Source organism: Myotis nattereri (assembly GCF_964212035.1).
Source record: "Myotis nattereri genome assembly, chromosome: X".
Classification (NCBI taxonomy): domain Eukaryota; kingdom Metazoa; phylum Chordata; class Mammalia; order Chiroptera; family Vespertilionidae; genus Myotis; species Myotis nattereri.
The window spans coordinates 119,740,119-119,762,933 of record NC_138078.1 but is presented as its reverse complement, the minus strand read 5'-3'; the positions used below and the strand labels follow the sequence as shown (position 1 = coordinate 119,762,933).

Sequence of the window (22,815 nt, the reverse complement as noted above, 5' to 3'; positions counted from 1 at the left end):
AGAATCCTGTAGTATTGTATATAGTGTTAATCCAGTGTTACCCTTAAATGTATACAACCATAAGTTTGAGCATCCACTTGATAAATTGCTGAGTTTGAGGAGTCATTAGGGGAGGAGAGTGGTGTATGGGAGATTCAGACTGAATGCACTTACTAGGGTTATATAATTGCATTTTACTCTGTATCTCTTTTGAGTTAAAAGCTGTATTGGCTACTGCACAGAATCTTATTCATTTAGAGACAAGAAACTCCCTGACAGATCATCTTATAGCTATTTTCTTTCCTGTTCCACATGCCAGGATGTTTTGTCAAATAAAGCTATCTACAATAGACTTAATGGGCCTTACCAAATAGCTTTTCTCCCAGAAGGTTTCAATTCATTTTAATTCCAGGACTTTTGCGAATTTTTCTCCCCCTAGATCGTATCTAATTGTGTTATCTTGCTTCTGTAGTATTCAACTACAGAATTCCTGTTCACTATGAGCTAGTAAGCAGGTCCTCAGTTTTTATCTCAATCAGTTACATTGTAGTTATCACTTGGTTCCAATTAAAAGCTTAAGCAACTAGATCTCCAAGTTGATTTTTTTTCCCTCTCTCCATGCTACCAAAGTTGAATTCCAGGAGTCTATAACCTGTTTCTGGTTAAATTTTACTTCCCAGGGAAACTAAGAGTCAAAGCTAGCCTAGCAGTGTCAGTTACATTTCCTTGGAGTGCCACAGAATTTTTGTTCTTCAAGGTACTCTATACTTGCCAGGCCATATTTGTGATACACTACTGGAAATACCCTTGCCATAAAAGAAAGGACTTCTGTGTTCAAAGGTTGAAAAGGTTGAAGAGGAAAAATCAAATCAAAGCAAATCATCGTAGTATGAAACTATTTCATTCTATTGTTAGTCATGATGGAAAATACATGGACCCAGTAAACATAACAACAGCTGTTTCCTTTCAATATCTATCTTCTGCCTTGTTCACTAGTGGTTCTCAGATTTGGTATATATAAGAATCATTGAAGCCCTAGCCGGTTTGGCTCAGTGGATAGAGCATTGGTCTGTGGACTGAAAGGTCCTGGGTTCGATTCTGGTCAAGGGCACATGCCTGGGTTGTGGGTTAGATCCCCAGTGGGGGCATGCAGGAGGCAGCCAGCCAATAATTTTCTCTCATTATTGATGTTTCCATCTCTCTTCCTTCCTCTCTGAAATCAATAAAAATATATATTTTAAAAAAGAAAAAAGAATCATTGGATTTCTTTTAAAAATTTCCATTTCTGGGCTGCAGAATCTGATTCAATATGTCTGTAATAGGGTTTGGTAATCTGCATTTTACCAGGCATCCTAAATGATTTGGTTCTCAACCTGTGGGTCGCGACCATCGGAAAACACATATAGCATATCAGATATTTACATTACAATTCATAATAGTAGCAAAATTACAGTTATGAAGTAGCAACGAAAATAATTTTTTGGTTGGGGGTCACCACAACATGAGGAACTGTATTAAAGGGTCGCAGCATTAGGAAGGTTGAGAACCACTGATTTAGATGCTAGTGGTCCAGAGAGCACATCGGGCAATCATTGACTTACACTAATTCTCCTCCTTTGTTCTAGCCAAGTTTTCTCTTCCCTTGGTATCCAGTCTCCTTCCTTCTGTCCTCAAACCTCCCATTATTCCCACTTAAGGAGTTTTATCAATTAATTAACAAGTATTATATCTTATAAACTGATAGAAATAGAGATATAATATATGTAAATCCACATAAAATATAAGAAATATCACTTGGTGCTAACCTGGAAGTTACTGATTAGAATGTAGTAAAAGGCAAGAGATTATTAACATGGGTCACAGTATTCACAGTCAGTGAAAGTTGATCAGGGCCTTGAAAGATGAATAGGTTTCAATAAGAGGAAGAAAAGTAAGAAAGCATCTTGATTCAGAGAGGGAAAAGGAGAAGGAGCATGGATCAGAGAGAAATAAGGATGATGTATATAGAGGAAGAAAAGATTGAGTGGATAAGATGGGTTCAGATTATGGGGGACCATGAATGTCAAGCTGAGATTTAGCATAGTGGGTAATATGGCACTATAAGCATGTCTCAACAGTGGCACTAGTATGATAAAAGCAACATGAATTATATAATTTAGAAGATAATTTTGTGTGGGAAACTGTTTATTGCCTTCACTATCTGATAAGCATAGACAGAGAACTCCCCAAAACCCCCCGAAGGCTGGGTGCCTTTGAAGCCCTAGCAAAGCTCTGAGCTAGGTGCCACCTCTGTTTGTGCAGACAGTGGTAGCTGAAACTACCCCCCCCCCATTTATTATTATGTAAATCCTTGCTGATGGGCTAGTCTGTTTGTTACTAGGGGGTCACCTGCCTAAGGGCTACTCCAGATCAATAAAAGATTGGAGCAGCCTGAGCATGGGTGGAAGTCCCTCTCCTTGAGTTGGACTTGCCCGCCTGGACCTCCAATATTGCAAAATTATCTCGTGTCTTTTTCTCTCATTTGTTGTGCGGCTCCTCTTTCAGGTACCGAACCCTACTCCACGCGGGTCGTGGAAGGAAACACTCGACATCTGGCGCCCAACGTGGGGCTTTGCTAGGGCTTCAAAGGCACCCAGCCTTCGGGGGGTTTCAGGGAGTTCTCTGTCTATGCTTATCAGATAGTGAAGGCAATAAACAGTTTCCCACAATTTTGGATTAAGAGAGACCAGCCAGAGACTTTTCTAGGATGAGATATGACGTGATGAAGGTTGGGACAAAAGTGAAGGCAACAGAAACTTGTTTTAAAAATGGTAGAAGAAAAGGAAACAATAGAAAATATGAATTAAAGATGCTAGGAGTCATTTGGGGGAAATAAATGAAAGTCTTTGGTGCCAGATTGGATATAGATGATGAAGAAAAAGAAAGACCCCAGAATGAATCTAGGTTTTCTATTCTGGGAAATTGGAAGCTTGGTAGTTGCATTAGTTCACTAAAACTGTTATAATAAAGTATCACAAATAGAGTGGTTGAAACAACAGGAATTTATTTTCTCAGTTAGTTTTGGAGGCTAGAAATCTGAGATCAAGGTGTCAGCAGAGTTGGTTTCTTTTGAGAGCTGTGAGAATCTGCCCCACGCCTCTCTCCTAGCTTCTGGAGGTTTGCTGGCAATCACTGGCCTTCCGTGAAATCAGGGTTGAAGAAAGTAGGAGTAGAAAATGGTAATACATAGTTGTTTGCTGAATGTGAGTGAGTGTGAAAGACAAATGAGAAAGAAGAGCAAAGGGCTGAATACAGAACTTTGGGGGCTATCCCCAGTAAAGTAAAAGAAAAGGAAGAAGTGAAAGACCCATGAGCAAGGACCACCTTGAGTCTGTATTGACCAGGAATGCCCAGCTCTGAAACTTCCTATGAGAGAGTCTTCTGCAGCTCAGGATAAGAAACAGAGAAACTTGAGTCAAGTGACCATGAGTTAAGTTAGATAATGGTAAACTGTGCCAAAGGTTTTCATGGAGGCTGAAGAAATTTGCTGACTAAGGAATTTTCAGTGGAATCTGTTTAGACAGAAAGTAATTAATGGACTGGATGAAGTTGGCCAACTCCTAGAGATTAGAGGTTACAGTAAGGAAGAGGGTGTCTTTGGGTGATGAGGGGCATTGAAATAATTCGTAGATGATGATATTGTGTTGGAGATGGGACTTTAGAAATGTCAGAGTAGAAGCAATGAGGTCCCAGCTAGATCCATGCTGATAGAAACCTGATCGGAGTAATGGCCTGCAGAGGCAAGAAAGCAAAGCATCATGAGGCAGGAAACTCACTTGAGATTTTATCTGAGCTGGCCTGCAGCCACTCCCAATGGATTATGCTCATATCATCTCCCTCTCCTTTCTTCACATCCTTTGTTCTTTTTTGTCATTTTCTCTTTGTGGATCATTCCAGCTCAAATTTTTTGTGAACCTTTAGGGGAATGTGACCATTTTTCCTTCTCTAATTTTGTAACAATTTTTTAGTATCTCTTATATTCTGGCTTTGTAAAAGTCAACTCCCTGAATTTGCTTCTATTATTTTGTTTTGTTTTCTTTCTACCATTGAAGAAACTTATGCATGAATATTTTAATGGCACAAAATCCTTTTAGATTTTTTTGTTATAGAGAAACATGTTTGGGATTTTTACTCTAACTGGCTCCTCTAAGAGGAGTTTGCAACTACCTTCATACTTACACATTTTCATGACAGCCTTCAGAACTGAGGAGAAATCCCCATAAAGTGGAACATTTTTCCCACATAAGACATAATAAAAATGGGTAACCCCAAAATTAATGATGGCAGGACATGGATTAATTCACTGTACTATGCTCTATAATATCAGAACTGATGGATTCACCTGCTCAAACATATTATTAAAAGGTAATATTGAACTTTTCAATGTTCTGGCAATGTACAAAGAACTCTAACTTCAGAAATGGGCCCAATTAATATTAAGTTTATAAAAGTGTTTACTTGGTGTCCCCATTAAAATTTTAAAAAGCCCTCATTTCAGAGAGTGGGGAATACATTTGTAAGTAGGGTCCCCTAGTAGCATTATAGTAGATCACATTTTCTTTTGCTTGGTGACAAGTCCAAACAGATTATTATCTACTCCTTCCTGTGAGCAGGTCTTCATCTCTGCTCATCAACATGCCCCTTTCCCCAGGAGGGAAGCATCCGCTCCTCATTTCCTCAGAGGGAAAATATTTTCACATTTAAACTGGAGAATATGCCTCAAACCATTCTCCATATCTTTGCCCTCTTCCTTTCCATGTTTCTCCACATGAATTGTGGGACTTGAGCATAATTACTGGCCTGCTGTACAAGAAGAAACAAAAGAAGGAAGATGAAATATTGCTAGTTTATATTGAACCGTGTGGCTTGCCAGAGGACAAACATGCAAACCAAAGCAAAAATAAGTAACTCCATCTGTAGCATTCACTTGATTTACAGAATAACTAACCTCTGCTATTCAGCAAAACTCCAGCTCAAGATGCTATACTTGGTACTGAACCAGCAAGCAAATCGAATATTTCTTTCCCTGTTTGGCAATTAGTTAATGTCCCTTTTTCCATATAGTTTCCTATATGCAGTCATTTTCACTTTTACCATCTTCTTTTGGTGTGATTATTAGGAACATGCTGTCTGTTGACAAGTATCCCAGCTGCTGGGAGAGATGACAAGGATAGCTATTATTTGGAGTGCTGTGAGTCCAAGTCTCTGTATAACAGCTTTATCTTCAAAGACAGAAAATCTGTGTGATCACAGCAGAAATTAAAACCAAACATCAATTGAATATGTCATGCCAAATGTCTTTTGTAATTTTTTAAACAAAAATTTAGTTTTAAAACAGGCATATCAGGATAATTTTGTGGCCATACACAGAAAACAAATGTGGACACTGAGAGCATGTCTCAGCACTACTAGAAAATATTTCTCACCAGACCCTTCCTATTACATTGGCATTCTCTGCTTTGGACAGACAATCTGATCACATCATCCTACATCAGTACCTGATTGTTTTAGGAAGACCCTCTAGTTAAAGGCATTGAATTAAACCTAGCACCTCCCTAAGAGACAGCTTCCTTTTAGGAATGATGAATGTTTTACTCTCAAAATATGGCTTTCTTCTATATATTTAATCTTGGTAAACCACAACTTCTTTCCATTCGTGGTATAAAAGATGAGTCTTTGAAATCCCTTTAGAAAACTCTTGTTCCACCATTTATAACTAATAATCTTGAAGATTTGATTTTCATTACTTTTCTTTTACTTTTTTCTACCCAAAGTCACTTCCCATAGGCAGCTGACAAAATCACCACCCTTGTCAAATTGCCTTTCAACATTCTTATACATTTAACTAGGGACCCAGTGCACAAATTCATGCACCTTGAAAGGAACTGTGGGCCAGAGGCTGCGGTGGGCACAGAGGCAGGTGCTGGCCCATCCTCTACTCCCCTGCCCAGCCCCTCCTACCGTAGCTCTGATCCCCTGTCTGCCAGCAGCCCCACTCCTGCTGCCACTGCTCCCACACGTTGACGGCTCTGGGCCCCACTTGCACCCACTGATGGCGTGGAGCCATTGGGGCTGGCGCCAGCAGTGGGTGCTAGCAGGGCCAGCACCGGCAGCGGGTGCTAGCGGTGGCTGCTGGCCCTGATCACCCCTCAGGAGCAGGAGGAGGTGGAGAAACCATCAGGGTTAGTTGGGGCCAGCAGCACCCCCTGACGGCACTGAGCGATCGGGACCAGTGCCGGGCGCCAGCAGCAGATGTGAGCAGGGCTGACACTGGCAGCAGGTGCAAGCGGCATGCAGGAGCAAAGAATTTTCAGTAACCACCAGAGGCTCACCCTGATGACAGCAACTGGTGCCCCTCCTTGGTCTGGTGCCACCACTCACCTGCTCCACCATCCCTCTGCAGCTGATGCCCGCCATGTTCCACGTGTGTCCCCTGGTGGTCAGCACACATCATAGCAACTGGTTGTTTGGCTGTTCAGTCTATTTGCATATTAGGGTTTTATATATGTAGAATATATAAATTTGTAATTTTGATCCATTTTGATAATGTCTCTTTTTTGGGCCTATGCTATGTTAGGAATCATAAGAGGAATAAACTAAATTTTTCCATTAATTTGGAATGTAAACAGTAGAGATTATTGGAATCTCATTTATTCCATAGTTATAAGCCTGGACCATGAAAGGTAATCAACAAATTTTTGATGAGTGAAAGAAATCATCTGATTAAGTATTTTTGAAATAGCTCTTAGGATTTTTGACCTTGAAAAAGTTCCATAACCATAAATAATTAAACTTAACCTAGGTTTCCCCATGTGTCTTAGTTTTTTTAAAATTAATAAACTTTAAATTTTAGAGCAGTTTTAGGTTCACAACAAAATTGAACAGGAAGTACAGAGTTCCCAAACACCCTTTTCCCCCCATACAGGCTCCCCCACTATTGACATCCTGCACCACTGGGGTACATTTGTTACAATCAGTGCATACATCATTATCACTCAAAGTCCATAGTTTGCATTAGAGTTCACTCTTGGAGTTTTCCATTTTATGTATTTGGACAAATGCTCAAAATGTATGTATCCACCATTGTAATATCATATAGAATAGTTTCACTGCCCTAAAATCCTCTGTGCTCTGACTGTTTATCCTTCCCTCCCCCCTCTACCTCCTCGAAACCATAGATTTTTTTATACTGTACCCATAGTTTTGCCTTCTCCAGAATGTCATATAGTTGGAATCATACAGTATGTAGCCCTTTTTATTTGTTTATTGGTTTCTTTTACTTAATAATATGCATTTATACTTTCCCCAGGTCTTTTCATAGGTAATAGTACATTGTCTGGATATACCACAGTTAGTTTATCCATTCACCTACTAAAAACTATTGTGGTTGTTTCCAAGTTTTGGCAATTATGAATAAAGCTACTATGAAATCCATGTGTAGGTTTTTGTGGAGACATAAGTTTTCAGTTCACTTAAGTAAATACCAAGGAAAATTATTACTGGATCATATCTAAGAGTATGTTTAACTTTATAGGAACTGCCAAACTGTTTTTCCAAAGTGGCTGCACCATTTTGCATTCCTATCAGTAGTATAGTTCCTGTTTGTTCCACATCCTCACCAGCACTTGGCATTGTCTTTGTTTCGGATTTTGGCAATTCTGTTAGGTGTGTAGTGATATCACATTGTTTAAATTGCAATTCTTTAATGACATATGACATATGATGACCCTTGACATTGGTATATCTTTGATGAGGTGTCTGTTCAGGTCTAATTTTTTTGGCATGTATCCTGTTTGATCTTCTCTGTGGTTTGGTGTCTGACATTAATTTGGGGAAATTTTGTCATTATTACTTCAAATATTGCTTTTGTTCATTTATTTCTTTTCCTTTTGATATTCTCATTACATGTATGCTACATCTTTTGTGGTTAGTTGTCCCACAGTTCTTGGATATTCTGATTGGTTGTGTTTTGTTGTTGTTGTTGTTGTTGTTGTTGTTGTTGTTTTGCTTTTCAGTTTAGTCAGTTCCTATTGTCATCTTCTCAAGCTCAGAGATTTTTTTTTCCACAGGTCTATTAATAAATCTGTCGAAGGCATTTTTCATTTCTGTTATGATGTCTTTTTATTCCTATATTTCTATTTGATTCTTCCTTAGAATTTCCAATACTCTGCTTACATTAGCCATCTGTTTTTTCATGTTATTTACTTTTTCCATTAAAGCCTAGCATACTAATATTAGTTGTTTTAAATTTAAGGTCTGATAATTCCAACTTTCTTGCTATATATGACTCTGATTCTGATCCCAGTTTAGTCTCTTCCAATTTTGTTTTTTACCTTTTAGCATGCCTTGTACTTTTTTTTAAAAATCTGGACATGATGTACTAGTAAATAGGACTTTAGTAGTGCAGCAGTAGTGAGGGAGAGGAAGCATTTCACAGCCCTAAGATTAGGTCTCAGTCCTTTAGTGAGCCTGTGTCTCTGGACTGTGAACTTTACAAGTGTTTTGATTCTTCCCCCCGCCCCCCCTGCCCCTTAGGTAGGACAGAATGACTAGAGGGAGCTAGAGTTGGATATTTTCCTTCCCCAGGTGATTTAGGCTCTGGCAAAACCCAAGCAGGTTAGACTCCGATAAAATAGTTTCTTCTGAAGGCAAGCCTTTTTAAGAAGAACAGAATGAAAAAAAAAAAAAGAAGAACAGAATGTTTGGGCGTACAAACTGGTTTCTATCTCCGACCCCAGCTGGAAGTACAAGGGGATTTTTCTCAGCTGTTCACTGTGAGGATCTTGTTGAGCTCCTGGAGACAAAGCAAACAAAAGTGTAGGGACCTCACTATGACTGAATTGCTCTTGACATTTTAAGTCTCAAACTTGTCCATGTGGAGCCTCCAGCAATTTACCAATTATAGTTTAGATTTTCTTACTTTGGCACTGGTTCCTGTGGAGGTTTTTGCTCATGGGTTTCTGGTCTGGTAAGTTGACATACTCTGTATTCGCCTATCTCTCTCTCCAGTTTTGTAGGTAGCAGTTTGCCCTATTACTTCACTATCCTGATGAATCTAAGAAGGGCTGTTGAGTTTTCAGTTTGTTCAGTTTTTTACATCTTGTTAGGATGGAGTGGCAACATCTAAGCTATACTAAAAACCAAAGTCTTATGTCTTCGTTTTCTTATTTACCTTTCCCCAGTAGGACCAGTCAAGGCTACATTTTTTTTAACAACTATCAGCAGAAATACTGTGTGGACAATCATTAGTTCAAGACATTTAGCTCTATATATTCTTATTACAGGACTCTTATCATTTAGTGCAATTCAAATAAAAGCAACTGATGTTACCTGAAAATATCTTAGTTATAATTGGGGTGAAGAAAATGAAGCATGATGAGAACTTTCATGTGTTGGAATCCTGTGTTCATTTGCAAAAATGGGCCTGTGTGCTCTTGTGTCCATCCCTTGCTGCCATGGCCAACTCAGACCCAAAGTTTCTCACTGAGAGGCTTTCTATACACGTCAATTTCATGGTAATAAGATGAGGCGCAAAGGAATCTGGATATATGGTTTCACTAGTTTATATTGATTGTTTAGCCTTAGTATCACAGGCAGAAGCTCTGAAGGAAGAAAATGACAGCCTCCGTTGGCAGCTCGATGCTTATCGGAATGAAGTAGAACTGCTTAAGCAAGAGCAAGGCAAAACCCACAAAGAAGATGACCCAAACAAAGAACAACAGTTGAAACTCCTGCAACAAGCCCTGCAAGGAATGCAACAGGTAAATGAATTTTGGTTTTCTGAACCTTTTGAATAAACATCATCAGCTCCTCACATGTAAAAGGGTCCCCTGCAAGCAAATAGAAGAGCAAATCTCTTATAATTCTTGATATTCTGTTCTCTGGCATAAGTGAGGAAGGGATTATGTATTGTGGTAAATGATATATTCTGCTTAATACAGTGGTAGCAATGGATCACCAATTTTTAAAGAATGAGCATTCAGTGAAAAATAATAAAACTACACCAAACATAATCTGCTTTGAGATCTGGGCAGGGCCTCAGGGTCCTTATGAAGAACCACAGATACTTAGATACGAAAAAGTGCTGGTGGGTAAGTCGAAACAATGCTGAAAAATACAGCCTTTTAGAAGGAATGGCAGGAATCCTATCCTTAATTTGGATAGAAGCAGAGGTGTTATGGGTTTTTTAGTATCAGTGCTTCAGGCGTATACAAATTTGTTTTTATTTTATTTTGTTATCACAGTCATTTATGTGAGTGAGTTTACCTGCACATTTTCCAATTATAAAAAGTAAACTAAATAAGTGCATCTCACTGTAATTTAAGTACAACATTGTATAATAGATGTTCAATATCTGGAAGTTTCATGTAACCATCACCATAGTGAGCCTACAATTTAAAAGATATCAACAGCTGTTCTCTCAGTAAAGGAGTAGTACTTCTGAGTAAGTATACTGTCCTCTTCCATCTTGCTAGACTACCATTCATTTTCATTACAACTTAAATTGTGCAATAATTTTTAATTGTACGCCTTAGAATTATCTAGAGCAAAGCTTATCACTGGTTGGAAATCACAAATTGTAAATAGGTAGTCTCTTCTGGCACTAAGAGCCCAATATTCCTATTACTTATGCTACCATTATCTTCATGTATGACAAGCAATATCACATTAATATTTCACCTTTCCTGTTAGCAAAATGTGTGAAGGAATGCTTACCTTTCTTTTACTGTCACCATGGAGTTCAATTAGAACATGCAAATTACATCAGAGATCTTTGCACCAAAAATTGCATCTCCTCAGCTAGACTTCAAAGAACTTTGACAATGTACATTGTACTGTGTTTTTGAGCCCTTCCAATGGTCTTTTGCAAGCCTCTGAAAAGCAAGACTTTGGAAACATTTTCTTGTTGTTTTCTTCTCTTACCTTGATTTTGAAATCATTCCACATAAGGACAGTTCTGCAATTTAAATGCAATTTTAAAATGATGAGCTATTTTTTTTTCATTTCATCACTTCAAAGACCTCAGTGAGACAGTTTGGTCTCTAGCTACTGAAAAATTAATTTTAGTCATTTTGATTACTTTTTATTAGAAAATAGCCTTGTAAACAATTATAAAATTTCTCTCATATTGTCCCAAAATGATGTATAGTCTAATATGGGGATTACAAACTTGGACTATAGGGTTGATGCAACCTGGGTCTAAATCCCAGCTTTCCCACTGAATGAATGACCTCAGACAAGACACTAAACCTCTCTAAGCATCAGTATTATGTATCATGGAAAAATTGTGAGGTTTAAATGAGGTCATGAATGTAAAACCCTTTACCCAATACTTGGCACCTATAAAATGCTAAATAGCTAGTATTTGTCATAATCATAAATTATGGTGAATCTAGTCCCTTGCCTACTATTATGGAAACTAACATTTTTGATATTTAGATTTTTTACTACTGTTCTCAAAGAAATTTAATTTGGCTTAGAAAATTGCTATCTGCAAGGATGCTTTCCAACATCTAATTCAGTGTATGCAGCAATCAAGATATTGTTCACACAGAATTAACTGCACTCTTCCCTTACCCCTGGCTGGAATAGGAAAATTAAGTGATTAGATCAGTCAGTTCCTCAGACTCTAACATATTAACAAAGAAAGTTCATAAGAGCCAAAGAAAAATAACTTTAAGTAAAAAGTATCTTGATTTCTCCGTGCAGTATCTCTGCATGGAGAAATGATTATGTGTGCTGGTGTAAAGTAAGGTAGACCAGCCTAATGTAGAGTTTTAGCCAAGGTTTAAAGTGAAGTGTGAATCCTTAAGATCTGATTGTCTTTGGTTTTTCTTGTAGCATCTACTCAAAGTCCAAGAGGAATACAAAAGGAAAGATGCTGAACTTGAAAAAATCAAAGATGAAAAGTTACAGGTGGAAAAAATGTTGGAAAATCTTAAAGAAAAGGTACATGAGTCCTAAGTGAACCTTTTCCCTTGCCCATTTCACTCCTTTCTAGTGACAATGAAAATGCCCTGGAAGTTGCTACAATAGGAAAATATTTGGAATGTAGGGCTGGTTGGGAATTAAAAGCCCCATCTCCAGGGTAATTCTTGAATTAAGGGCTCTGCTTTTCAAGTGTGAGTCCTTGACATTTCTAAAGGTTCTGGAGAGTGTACTTTTCAGTGAATAAAAAATCAGTACATCCCTGAAATTCCTCAGTATTCCCTCTTGGAAAAGACCAGTGTACACCTCATCTTGTCAAGACCAGAGTGCACACTTCATCTTGTCAAGCAAATAACAACATAGAAAACTCCTGTGACACAGAGTACCTTTAATTAAGCATTTCATTAAAGGAAGAAACACAGAGCAACTAGAACATTGACAGTGTTTTGCAGACACTCCACCTAGTGCAAGCATGTCAAACTCAGATGGATTAATGTATCACAACCATGAATGAGGTGACCAGTCTGTTTAAGGATGTGTAAAGTCTACTAATGGTGTCTCCATCATACCTCTCTAATTTCTTTTGTACCTGAACATTCTTTTATGTCTGAAGTTATTCTCGGAAAAAGAAGGCTCAGTGACCATAATTGACTGATTTTAATGTCTTAGAAGGAAGAGAAGATTAGAATCTTACACTAAGAGTGAAAAATCAACAATGCTACAGATCCACAAAAGCTTATGCTCTTTATTTTGTATACTCAGCTCCGAAAGATGCAATGCATACAGGCGCCCTGGGTGTGTGTGCCAGCATAGTGACTTCCCACAGAGTGCCATTAAAAACTGGCAACCATGGTGTAGTTGAAACAAATGATTGAAAGTGGTTTTTTTTCTGGAGGCCATTGGAGTATGCTTTTAAATCATCTATTTCATAAAATCAACTCACCTTCCAGTTTGTGGGTACTATTAAAGAAGCAAGCATAATCCCAGAGAAATTCATTTATTAAGCTTTTAATTGAAAAGTGCCAAAGCTACTCTATTTATCAGGACTTTCCTTATACTATCAGAGCTTCTAAAATGTCCCAGAGCTGATACATAGCTGTTTTGCTTTTTGTATAAAATGGAGTATGTAGGCAGAAGACTACAGATAGACATGGGATTATGCTAGTGGCATTATGCTTAAAATCACCCTTTAGGATTGATATCACAAATTGAATTAAGGGCATTTTTAGTATGTGGGGCATTTTTATGATTTAGTGTAAACAGCTTTCTGCTTTGTAAAGTATTTCATTTAAAGAAGCAAGAGGTCAAATTACATAGAGGAAATTTGCCATATTGTGTGTGTCTAAGTATTTCCCATTCTGAAACTGGGTACACCATGATGTACAAGCTGAAGAGGACAAGGAAAGTGATCCAACTGATAATCAGGAAAATGTGAGTCAGAATATGTTTTTCCTGTGTTTTTTTTTAAGCAGAGCTACTTTCAGAAAAAGTCATAACAGTTCATTATAAAGTGTTCTTCTCTGGGAAGCTGATTTGCGATCAAATATTTCAACCTGACACAATTAGGTTAGGAAGCAAAGTACCATCACATTAGATTGCAAAAGTAATTTTAAGTTGAAAGGAAAGCAATAAGTTCTGGTGAGAAGGGATTTTTTTTGTTTGTTTTTGTTTGGGCTGCTTGACAGTAAACCACAGTGTGACTTATTGTCAGTGTTTTGCAATATAACAATGTAACTTATATCTGCTTTACTACAGAAAGAGCTACCTCTTTCAATACGTTAGTAAAATTTAAGGTGATAAGCATCCATTCAATATGCCTTCTAATTATTTAAATGCTAGCTATATAATAAAACTGAAGTCAACTTTCAGTAAGGCTACATTTCTATTCAAGATGGCTAGAATGTCTCAGGATGTCTTCATATCTTAAATCACCCAGGATCTGTTAAACACTCACATTTAAGAAATGGCTTACTAGATCATTTAATGTTTTAAGGGGATTAGAAGCAGATGTACAGCCCTTGGCTTAGAAGTGAGCCAGTAGTCTAAATCAAACTTGGCGTGATAGTTACTGCCTGACTTGTATTCTAAAGGCTAAAGATTGAGTAGGTCATCAAGAAAGGTTTCCCTTCTAACTACAGCCGGGAAGCCTGTAAATCAAAAAAAAAAACATGCCTGGCAGCATAGAACATTCGTTTTGTTCAGGGGCAGCATCCTGGAAGCTTTGAAGACATCTTTAAAGAAAACAGAAGGAAATCTGTCTGTGCTGAGAGTTTGTGGAAGGGAAGAAGTGACAAATAATCTGAGTCAGGCATGATCTTCCCGACTCGATCTCCCCTAGGTGCATATCCCCAGCATTTCCTTTTATAATAGTAGTGAGATTGAAGCAGTGATTTCTTTTATTCCTTATTATGAAGGCTTTCCTTCACATTTATAATACAAAAAAAGATGTTTTCAATACCCAAAGAGAGAAAGAAAGATCCATGAAAGATCTGGAGGTATTTTTCAATTTGATTGCTGGTCGTGAATTTTATGAATATCTTTTAAGAAACATGCCTGCTCTGCTCAGAAAGAGAAAACTTGCAACAATAAAGAATGCTACTAAGTAATGATATTTTGAGTCATGGCCATTTCTTGCTATAAAGTCAAGAATATCCTAACTGATAATGTCCTTATCAGAGAGAAGAGACAGAGAGAGAGAGTTGATAGTCAATAAATAGAGACTCTGGTTTTTAGTTTAAAAGCCAAAAGTTGATTACCTGCAAATGGATTAGCTAAATTGTAGATTCTCCATTCAGAGATGGGACTTACCTTTAGCAGAATGTGGACCTAAAATAAGGGGGGAAAATGGTCCTTTTAACAGTGGATGGGTTGGGATGAAATATAGGCTAACATTTCCTAGCAATGTGATCTTAGGCAATTTACCTAATTTATCTGAGCCCCACTTTTCTCATTTGTAGAATGGGCATAATGCATGCCTAACAGTGCCTGGCATCTAAGAAACAGTAAATGTTGAGTCTGGTCCTCCAGATACTTGTATAGAGTGAATGATGAAAGTAGAAAACTAAAACTGGTAAAGATGAATATCTAATTTTTTCTACTCCTTTATGAAGCCATAGTATAAAGGAGCTTTGGATTGTCTGGGATGTTTTTGTAATTTATGCTGTTTTCCTTCTTCCCACTCAATAATCAAAATTGGACAGTATTGCTTTTAGCGTGCTGTGTTACAGAAGTTTCCTGTTGTGTAATTGAAACCAAACCTGTTATCAAATAAGGTGAACTGACCCAGGAAGCGTATTATTCCCACAGGAAAACTGTGCTTCTAGACTGTGTGCATCGAGCCAGGATAGTGACTACCCTATTGAGAAGACCCTGAACAGCAGTCCTATCAAATCTGAACGTGAAGCACTGTTAGTGGGTAAGAAAGCTAACAAACACACACATACAATGTTTAGAGTGCAGTGCAGAGGAGGATGGGTTTGCCTAAGATGTATAAGCACACGCCAAGCATTTATGAAGCATGACAGTGCAAGGACCCAGAGTCCTGAAGATGACAGAATAAGAACAAGTACAGATTTCAATAAAAAATGGTAACAGCAAAAAAAAAAAAATGGTAACAGCAGCTCCCAGCCCTCTTTAAGCTCTTTGTGGCCAGTGCCACATCAAGTGTGAAGGTATAAGCACTATGCCAATAGGGGGTCCACTAGAGAAACACATTGTAGATTTTTTAAATCTCTATGCAAGGTTAGCTGAGTCTTTCTCAGTCCTAGTCAAGGGACAGTGCAGACACTGCATAGCAGAGAGCTTTTCCAGGTAAGCCTCCAGAGGAAGTGTGTGCCTCTCTTAAGTTTTCCAGGTTACAGGCAGATGACTCAAAAGGCTGTCTATAAGTGTTGGACACTGGTGGACTATGATGAAATAAATGTTAAAATTGCTCTCATTATATAGAAATTCATTCAAATAGGCAAGATAGCATAAATGGTTAAGGAATCAGACAGACCTGGCTTCCTGTTTTGACTCCACCATTTCCATCTTGATCTTTAGTTATTCCATCTGCAAAATGGGCATAATAATATTACCTATTTCAAACGGTAGCTGTGAGTATTAAATACAATATTTCATCTAAATCAGTGTACATAGTACCCAGCCCATATTAAGACCTCAATAAATGTAAACCATTTTTGCACTTAACAGCACTATTCACAAATTCTTATTTACTTAAATTTGATTTGGAGAACAGTGGCAGATTGAGATCCTATGAAATATTTTGTCATTTAAAAGAGGCTGATCTTGGGCCTCAGGAGATAATCCTAGCTGCCTTCTAGGAAGCTGAGCCACACAGTAGCTCCACCCCTATCTCAAAAGTTCTGCACACTGATTGGCTTCTGCATATTTTTAAAATAATCTGCCTCCTTTGGTAATGGATATTATACTCAGATTTAACAATTTGATATGTTAATAAGATGTGCCAGGAGATCTGCCATTGAGCCTTCGAGAAAAGTGATAATTTATTTCCGTTTTCCAACTCAAAGTTCTTTAACAAATTGGCATGGCAACTGGGAGACCTGTCAGAGAAAAGCTGGGGGTAGGAGGAAGCTTGTGTAAATAGGTAATTCTAGAAACAAAGATTCTTAAGATAAGTGTTTCTTGTTTTGTTTTTCTAAAGATGTCTTGGGCTGACAGAGAGAATGGAAAATCTATTTTTTAAGTTGGCTCTTTGGGTATGAATCAACAAAAACTGCTCAGTGTTTTGAAACCCATTGAGTTGTTTTTTGGCATTTGACAGCCTATCTTGACCAAAGCATCTAAAATTTCTTTGAACGTGGACTGTCTTCTTCAGAATTTAAGTTTCTCAGCTTGAATCAGTGTTTAGAAATTCAATTTGCCTTGTCATTGAAGAATAAAGGAGTGTTATAAAGTAATAACATCCATTTTGAACAGATTTTGAGCTCTACCATCAGTTACTTCTAGATCCCCCAACCTATTCCTATGACATCTAATACTTGGAGGATTTTCACAAAGAACTAATTTGAACTTTAAACTACAATTTAAACTTACGATATTCTTTGTCAATCTTTAAAAGGGGCAGATAGTTGCAGTTTATGAACTAAATCATATTTAGCTTTTATTTCCTGGAAGTTTTCAGCAAATTCAAGTCTGGGTCTATTTGAGATATCTAAGATCTTGTAAAAGGAGGTGAATTTAAAAAATATAAAGAAAGAAATAGTAGACTTTTGAACAAAAGGAGTATTAGAGCAATTAACCTGGTGGACAGAACAATCAAGACAGTATGTATAACTGCCAATCACCCCATAGTTATTATGAGTAGAAATTATGACCTTTCCTGGAGGCTATAAACTGCCATGAGAATTCAAAGATTCAGGGCTTTGAACACAAACAAAATGTTAATGATCACGTGAGCAGAAAAAAAAAAAGTTTGGCTTTTCTTGTGGAGATAGTCACAGAAAAAAAACCTCAAATACAATCAGCAAATTCTCTTGTGAGAGGCGCACTGTTAGTCAGGCAAAGTACTTCTACCACAACAAGACATTATTAATGCAGAAGAGGCTAAAGTCCAATTTAAAGACTGTGCAGAGGAACTGTAACAACTCAGCAAATCTAAATTTATTGTAAAATTCTAAGTTCTTTGTAAAATGTAGAACTCAGGTAATCTTTAGCCATCAAAAATGATGGAAATTAATTCTCAAATGCCAGCTTTTCTACACGTTATATAGTGTGGTAAGAGGCTGTATGGTAAGAATGATTGTCTGGCCCTGACTGGTTTGGCTCAGTGGATAGAGAGTCAGCCTGCGGACTGAAGGGTCCCAGGTTCGATTCCAGTCAAGGGCATGTACCTTGGTTGCAGGCACATCCCCAGTAGGGGGTATGCAGGAGGCAGCTGATCGATGTTTCTCTCCCATCAATGTTTCTAACTCTCTATCCCTCTCCTTTCCTCTCTGTAAAAAATCAATAAAATGTATTTTTTTAAAAAAACTAAGAATGATTGTCTGGATTCAAATACCAGCCCTGCCACTTACCAGCTGTGTGACCTTGGGCAAATTGCTTAAATTTTCTGTGCCTCAGTGGCTCCACATCTATGAAATGGGGATGGTAATACCTATTTCACAGGGCTGTTGTAAAGATTAAATGAATAAGATAGATGTAAACTTAAAATAGTGCCCAGTACATAGTTATTGTAACTCATGGCCAGTGGGCTGCGAGTTTGACATGCTTGTTGTACATAATAAGTTAGCTCTTGCTATACATTATCATGTGGCATCTCAAGTGTAACCACCATGGTATTGCCTTTATAGGGATTATCTCCACATTCCTTCATGTTCACCCATTTGGAGCAAGCATTGAATACATCTGTTCCTACTTGCACCGTCTAGATAATAAGGTATGTGGGAGCCTGGAATGGGATCTAGAGTTCTTTGGGAAGAGGTGACCTTACTCTCTTCAAGCATAGATAAGTCATTAGTAATTGCTCTAAGGAAATGTCCCTCACCTATTCTATCACTGTGATTCAGTGTGGAGCCTCATTCTGGCAAGTAGGATGACCATCTATCTCTGTTTGCTTGGGACTGAAGGGTTTCCTGGGACTTGGGCCTTCCAATGCTAAAACTGGGGAAATCCTGGGAAAACCTGAATGAGTTGGCCACCCAACTTCCAAGATACACCTTAAAGGAATTAATGTCCTTTCTCTTAATTTACTGTAAGCTATAAATTAACCAGTGTTTCTCACAAATCAATCTTTTGCCCTGGGCCTATAACAGTGAACAAATGTTAATTTTTCAAATTGGAATTCTTACTCCAGACACCTCCCCAACCATCATCATCACCACTGCCATCGTCTATGATGAAACAATCAGGGCAGGGGCAAAACAACAAAACATGGAACAATAAGTCTGTAACACAGACTAAATATTTGCTCACAGCCAACCTCGTGGGCTTCTTCCTTCCCTGGATGACATCCTGTGGAGGAACTCACAAAGCATCAGGAGCAAGAGTAAGTGCTAGTTCCCTAGAAGGTCAAGGATGCCTCACTGAAGGAGGAGGGAACTCTTGACTCCTTAGAATAAATAAACTCATGATAGATTTTTTTTTTTAGAAGCAGCATTCAGTTAAACCTGCTCATTGATTGTACTCACTATTTCACAGGATCCAGGTCTTTTGAGAAGTGCCATTGGAATGCAGACTCCTGCACTTGGATGTTAAGTCATTTAGGCATATGTGCTCTAACAGAGGCACTGGCCCATTTGGGAATCTAGCTATGATGATACATCCTCCTCGTGGCATTTGTTTCATTTCTAGCTTGCACTCCCCTCATTACTCTCTGGGAAATGATGCTATTTTGCAATTAAACGGCCCATTTGGCAGTGAAAGGAGGGATGGAATGTGAGCACCAGGACCAAGTGGTCAGTTGAAGTGGTATAAAATTGAACTATATATCAGTATAAATTATCTGGTTCTTTTTTAAATTGTAAAAATAATGCATACATATTATCTAAAAATGTAATTCATATAGAAATATAGTAAAAGGAGAGTTATTCACAACCCAACCCCTCAAGAATAACCACTATTAACAGTTTGGCATATCTTTATTTCAGACCCTTTTCTACACATATGTCTCACCTATATCATATGTATATATGAGTAAACATTAAGTATTTGTGTTTTCTGAAATGGGTATTCAACTCTATATGATACTTTGCAATGTGATTTCACTTAACTGGAATACAGTCTACTACCAGCACTGGGAAGAAAGCTTGATCTCCCTCCTATCCAGACCCAGGTCCTCCTGAGCAGCTCCCTGCCAGAGTAATGCCAGACCCTCCCAAAGAGAGCCTATAGTTGTACCAACAGAACTGAGGAGGACCCTCCCTCTAGCTCCAGAAATATTTAGCGTGGTGGCAATTTGGGGTTTCTATAAAGATTCCCTGCTGCTTTTCTGTCAAGCCCTCATGCCCAGGTTCACAGTTAGGAATGTTGCTACCAGCATAAAAATGACCATGTCTAGCAAGCCTTAAAGGGGTCCACAGATTTGTTTTTGTTCTTATACTGATGTGAGTGAGTTAGTGTGTGTGTGTGTGTGTGTGTGTGTGTGTGTGTGTGTGTGTGTATGAGGGAGGGAGGGAGGGAGGGAGAGAGAGAGAGAGAGAGAGAAGAGGGGGACAATACACAGAATTAGTTCACTTTTCCTTTGTGAACCAATGCATGTATGGAGAATTCTGGAGAAGCCATTTCTGCCTCACTCCCTTCCCAAAAGGCTTTGCAGCTTTGGTAGGCCTGCACATAGCATCACTAACATTGATCTTCTGCCATTCAGCTGATTAAAAACCCAAGCCTCTCCATTATGACTGATACCATCTTTTTCCAACAGAAATCTCAGAGTTGGAAAATAATATGGAGGTTCCTGAAAAAAATAAAAATGGAACTGCCCTATGACCCAGCCATTCCACTTCTGGGTATATGTCTGTAGAAACTCAAAACACTAATTCAAAATAATATACGCACCCTTATGTTCATTGCAGCATTATTTACAATAGCCAAGATATGGAAGCAACCCAAGTGCCCATCAATAGATTAGTGAATAAAAAGTGGTGGTACATATATAAAATTATATATCATATAAAAATTTATACAGTAGTATAAATTTACTAAAATTCATCAATCAGTATGTGAAATAAGTGAATTTATTGTATGTGAATTATACTTTATGCTTTATTTAGTAAAGCAGTTATGAAATACATAAACAAATAGTAAACTCTGTCTAGTGATCACAACAGAAGAAGGCTGCCATCCAGAAGCCACTCACCCAATACATACACATGTATAAGGAGGGGGACAAAGTCAACCCCACTCCAGTGTACATGTACACATCAGCATCCTAAAGTAAGCAACATGGGTGTGTGTGGGGGGGAAGAACCAGATTAGGAAGGTAAAATTGATTTTGAATAGAGGTGTGCTCTCTTCCCCACAGATCTGCACTAGTGATGTGGAATGTCTCATGAGCAGACTTCAGAATACCTTCAAGCAAGAAATGACTGGAGTTGGAGCCAGTTTAGAGAAGAGATGGAAATTCTGTGGCTTTGAGGGCTTAAAACTGACCTGAATTCATCTACCTAACAACCTGGGATCCTGAAAATAAATGTGTGTTGGACAAGCTTAGAAAGTGATTTGTATTTTCAATGGTTTCCAGTGGAAATTGCTTTAAATTTGTCAATTCATCCCTGGAATCTATTTTGACTTAAAATAAGGATCCTAGAGCAGCACCTCAAGCTACAGGCCCTAAGAAGAAATTTACTCAAACCTCAAGTGCTGTAACTTTCTCCCTTTCTGTCAATTGTCTTTTTTATTAGTAGTATTGAAAAAGGCCTGAGGCTAAAGAATATTTGGGGTGTTTTCGATGTCTGTACTACTGTTGTAGACTTCAGTATTTTTTAAACACTGTTAACTGAAATATTTTGATGATTTGTGCGTGATTTGTGTTTCAAAAGTTCTGTTCACATTAATGTTGCTACTGGTGAGAGGAATGTGAGGAGCACTAGGTACTCCATAACTGATGTTGTCTTTCCAATCCCTAGTAAGTGAATAACACATCAGTTTTCTAGAAGGTTTTGACCAGGTTCGCCTTTTAAAAGACAAAGCATGACATGTGGCTTTTGCAAATTACTGTCAAACAAAAGTTGACAACTGTTCTGAACTTATTTTCTCTAATATAGCAGATAAAAAGTTTATTTCAGAATTTTAAAAAAAAACACAAATCTCCATGTATGTGCAGAAAGCAAGTCTCCAGTATGACTGGCATGTGTACGTGCTATTTAGAATCACCCTGTAAATAGTCTGCTTTTAAAGGAGGGCATGTTTAATTTTCTATGAGTTAAAGCACGTGTGTGTATGTACGCATGTGCACACACGCATTAGCAAAAGAGATTTATTTTAATATGTTTTCCCTCTGGCCTTCGTACAAATCTGTTGGTCCCTTTTCTTCTACTGTCAGTGTGTTGAATTGCAAAGTATGTACTGCTGTAAATACTGTTTACTTCATGCTGAATGTTTGCAAAGAGTTGATATGAGTATTAGTAGAAAACTCTTGGTAACGAATGAATACTGGGCCAGTGTGTGTGAGGCTTCCTGCAAATAGGTCAGCTCCACCTGGAGTGCCATGGACACCTCCAGATTGCAATGTCAGTGTGGGTGGACCAGTCAGGAGGTCCTGCTTGGTGGAAGAGAAAGGGGAAAATGAGGATTTGGGGCTAATATCCTGAGGCATAGATGATCTTTTCTTTTTTGGTATTGGTGGTGCTTATAAGAACATACTTATGCCCTCCCTTGAGCTGTGATTCAAAGTAACTGAATGTACTAAGTAAGCAAAGCCAATGAGTATTTCAGGAAAATACTTTGTAAATGAGATGTCAGTAGTGTTCAAAGTTGTATTTTTGAAAGATAAATATTCCTTTTTTATACCTCACTTTGGTGTTCCGTTTTAAATTACTTGCTCTCTAAGTAATCCTTCAGTAAATCATTTCAATTTCTTCCTTTCAGTTACCAAGATGTTGGAAGAAGATGCTAAACTTGCTGCCTTGACAACTAGAAATAGGGTTCCATGACAGCCCATTCATGCTGAAGCTGGCTTCCCTCTTAAGCACCCAGCTGTTGCACCAGCAGAAAACTAGGTTTATTTTTACACTAGCTTCCTCACTGAAGCATCTCTGTCATCAATACTACAGAAGGCTTTTATCCATCTGTCTAAAGGGTCCTGGAATGTATTATTTTAACAATATCTATGAACTCAAGGGAAATTTGCCACTTATCAATTATTTCATTTTTATACATGATTAAAAGTTATTTATAACTTTATTTTTATTT

General features: G+C 38.1%; 1 protein-coding gene across 1 annotated transcript in view; it reads left to right on the top strand.

Annotated features, from left to right (window-relative positions):
* Positions 1–22,416, top strand: part of ENOX2 (ecto-NOX disulfide-thiol exchanger 2) — a 305,848-nt gene extending 283,432 nt beyond the window's left edge. Inside the window, exons 10-14 of the mRNA XM_081081306.1 lie at positions 9,598–9,779; positions 11,860–11,967; positions 15,253–15,361; positions 18,258–18,343; positions 20,927–22,416. Of these exons, the coding sequence (XP_080937432.1) occupies positions 9,598–9,779; positions 11,860–11,967; positions 15,253–15,361; positions 18,258–18,343; positions 20,927–21,058 (617 nt within the window). The 3' untranslated portion in view covers positions 21,059–22,416. The remainder of the gene's footprint in view (positions 1–9,597; positions 9,780–11,859; positions 11,968–15,252; positions 15,362–18,257; positions 18,344–20,926) is intronic.
* Positions 22,417–22,815: the final 399 nt, after the last annotated feature.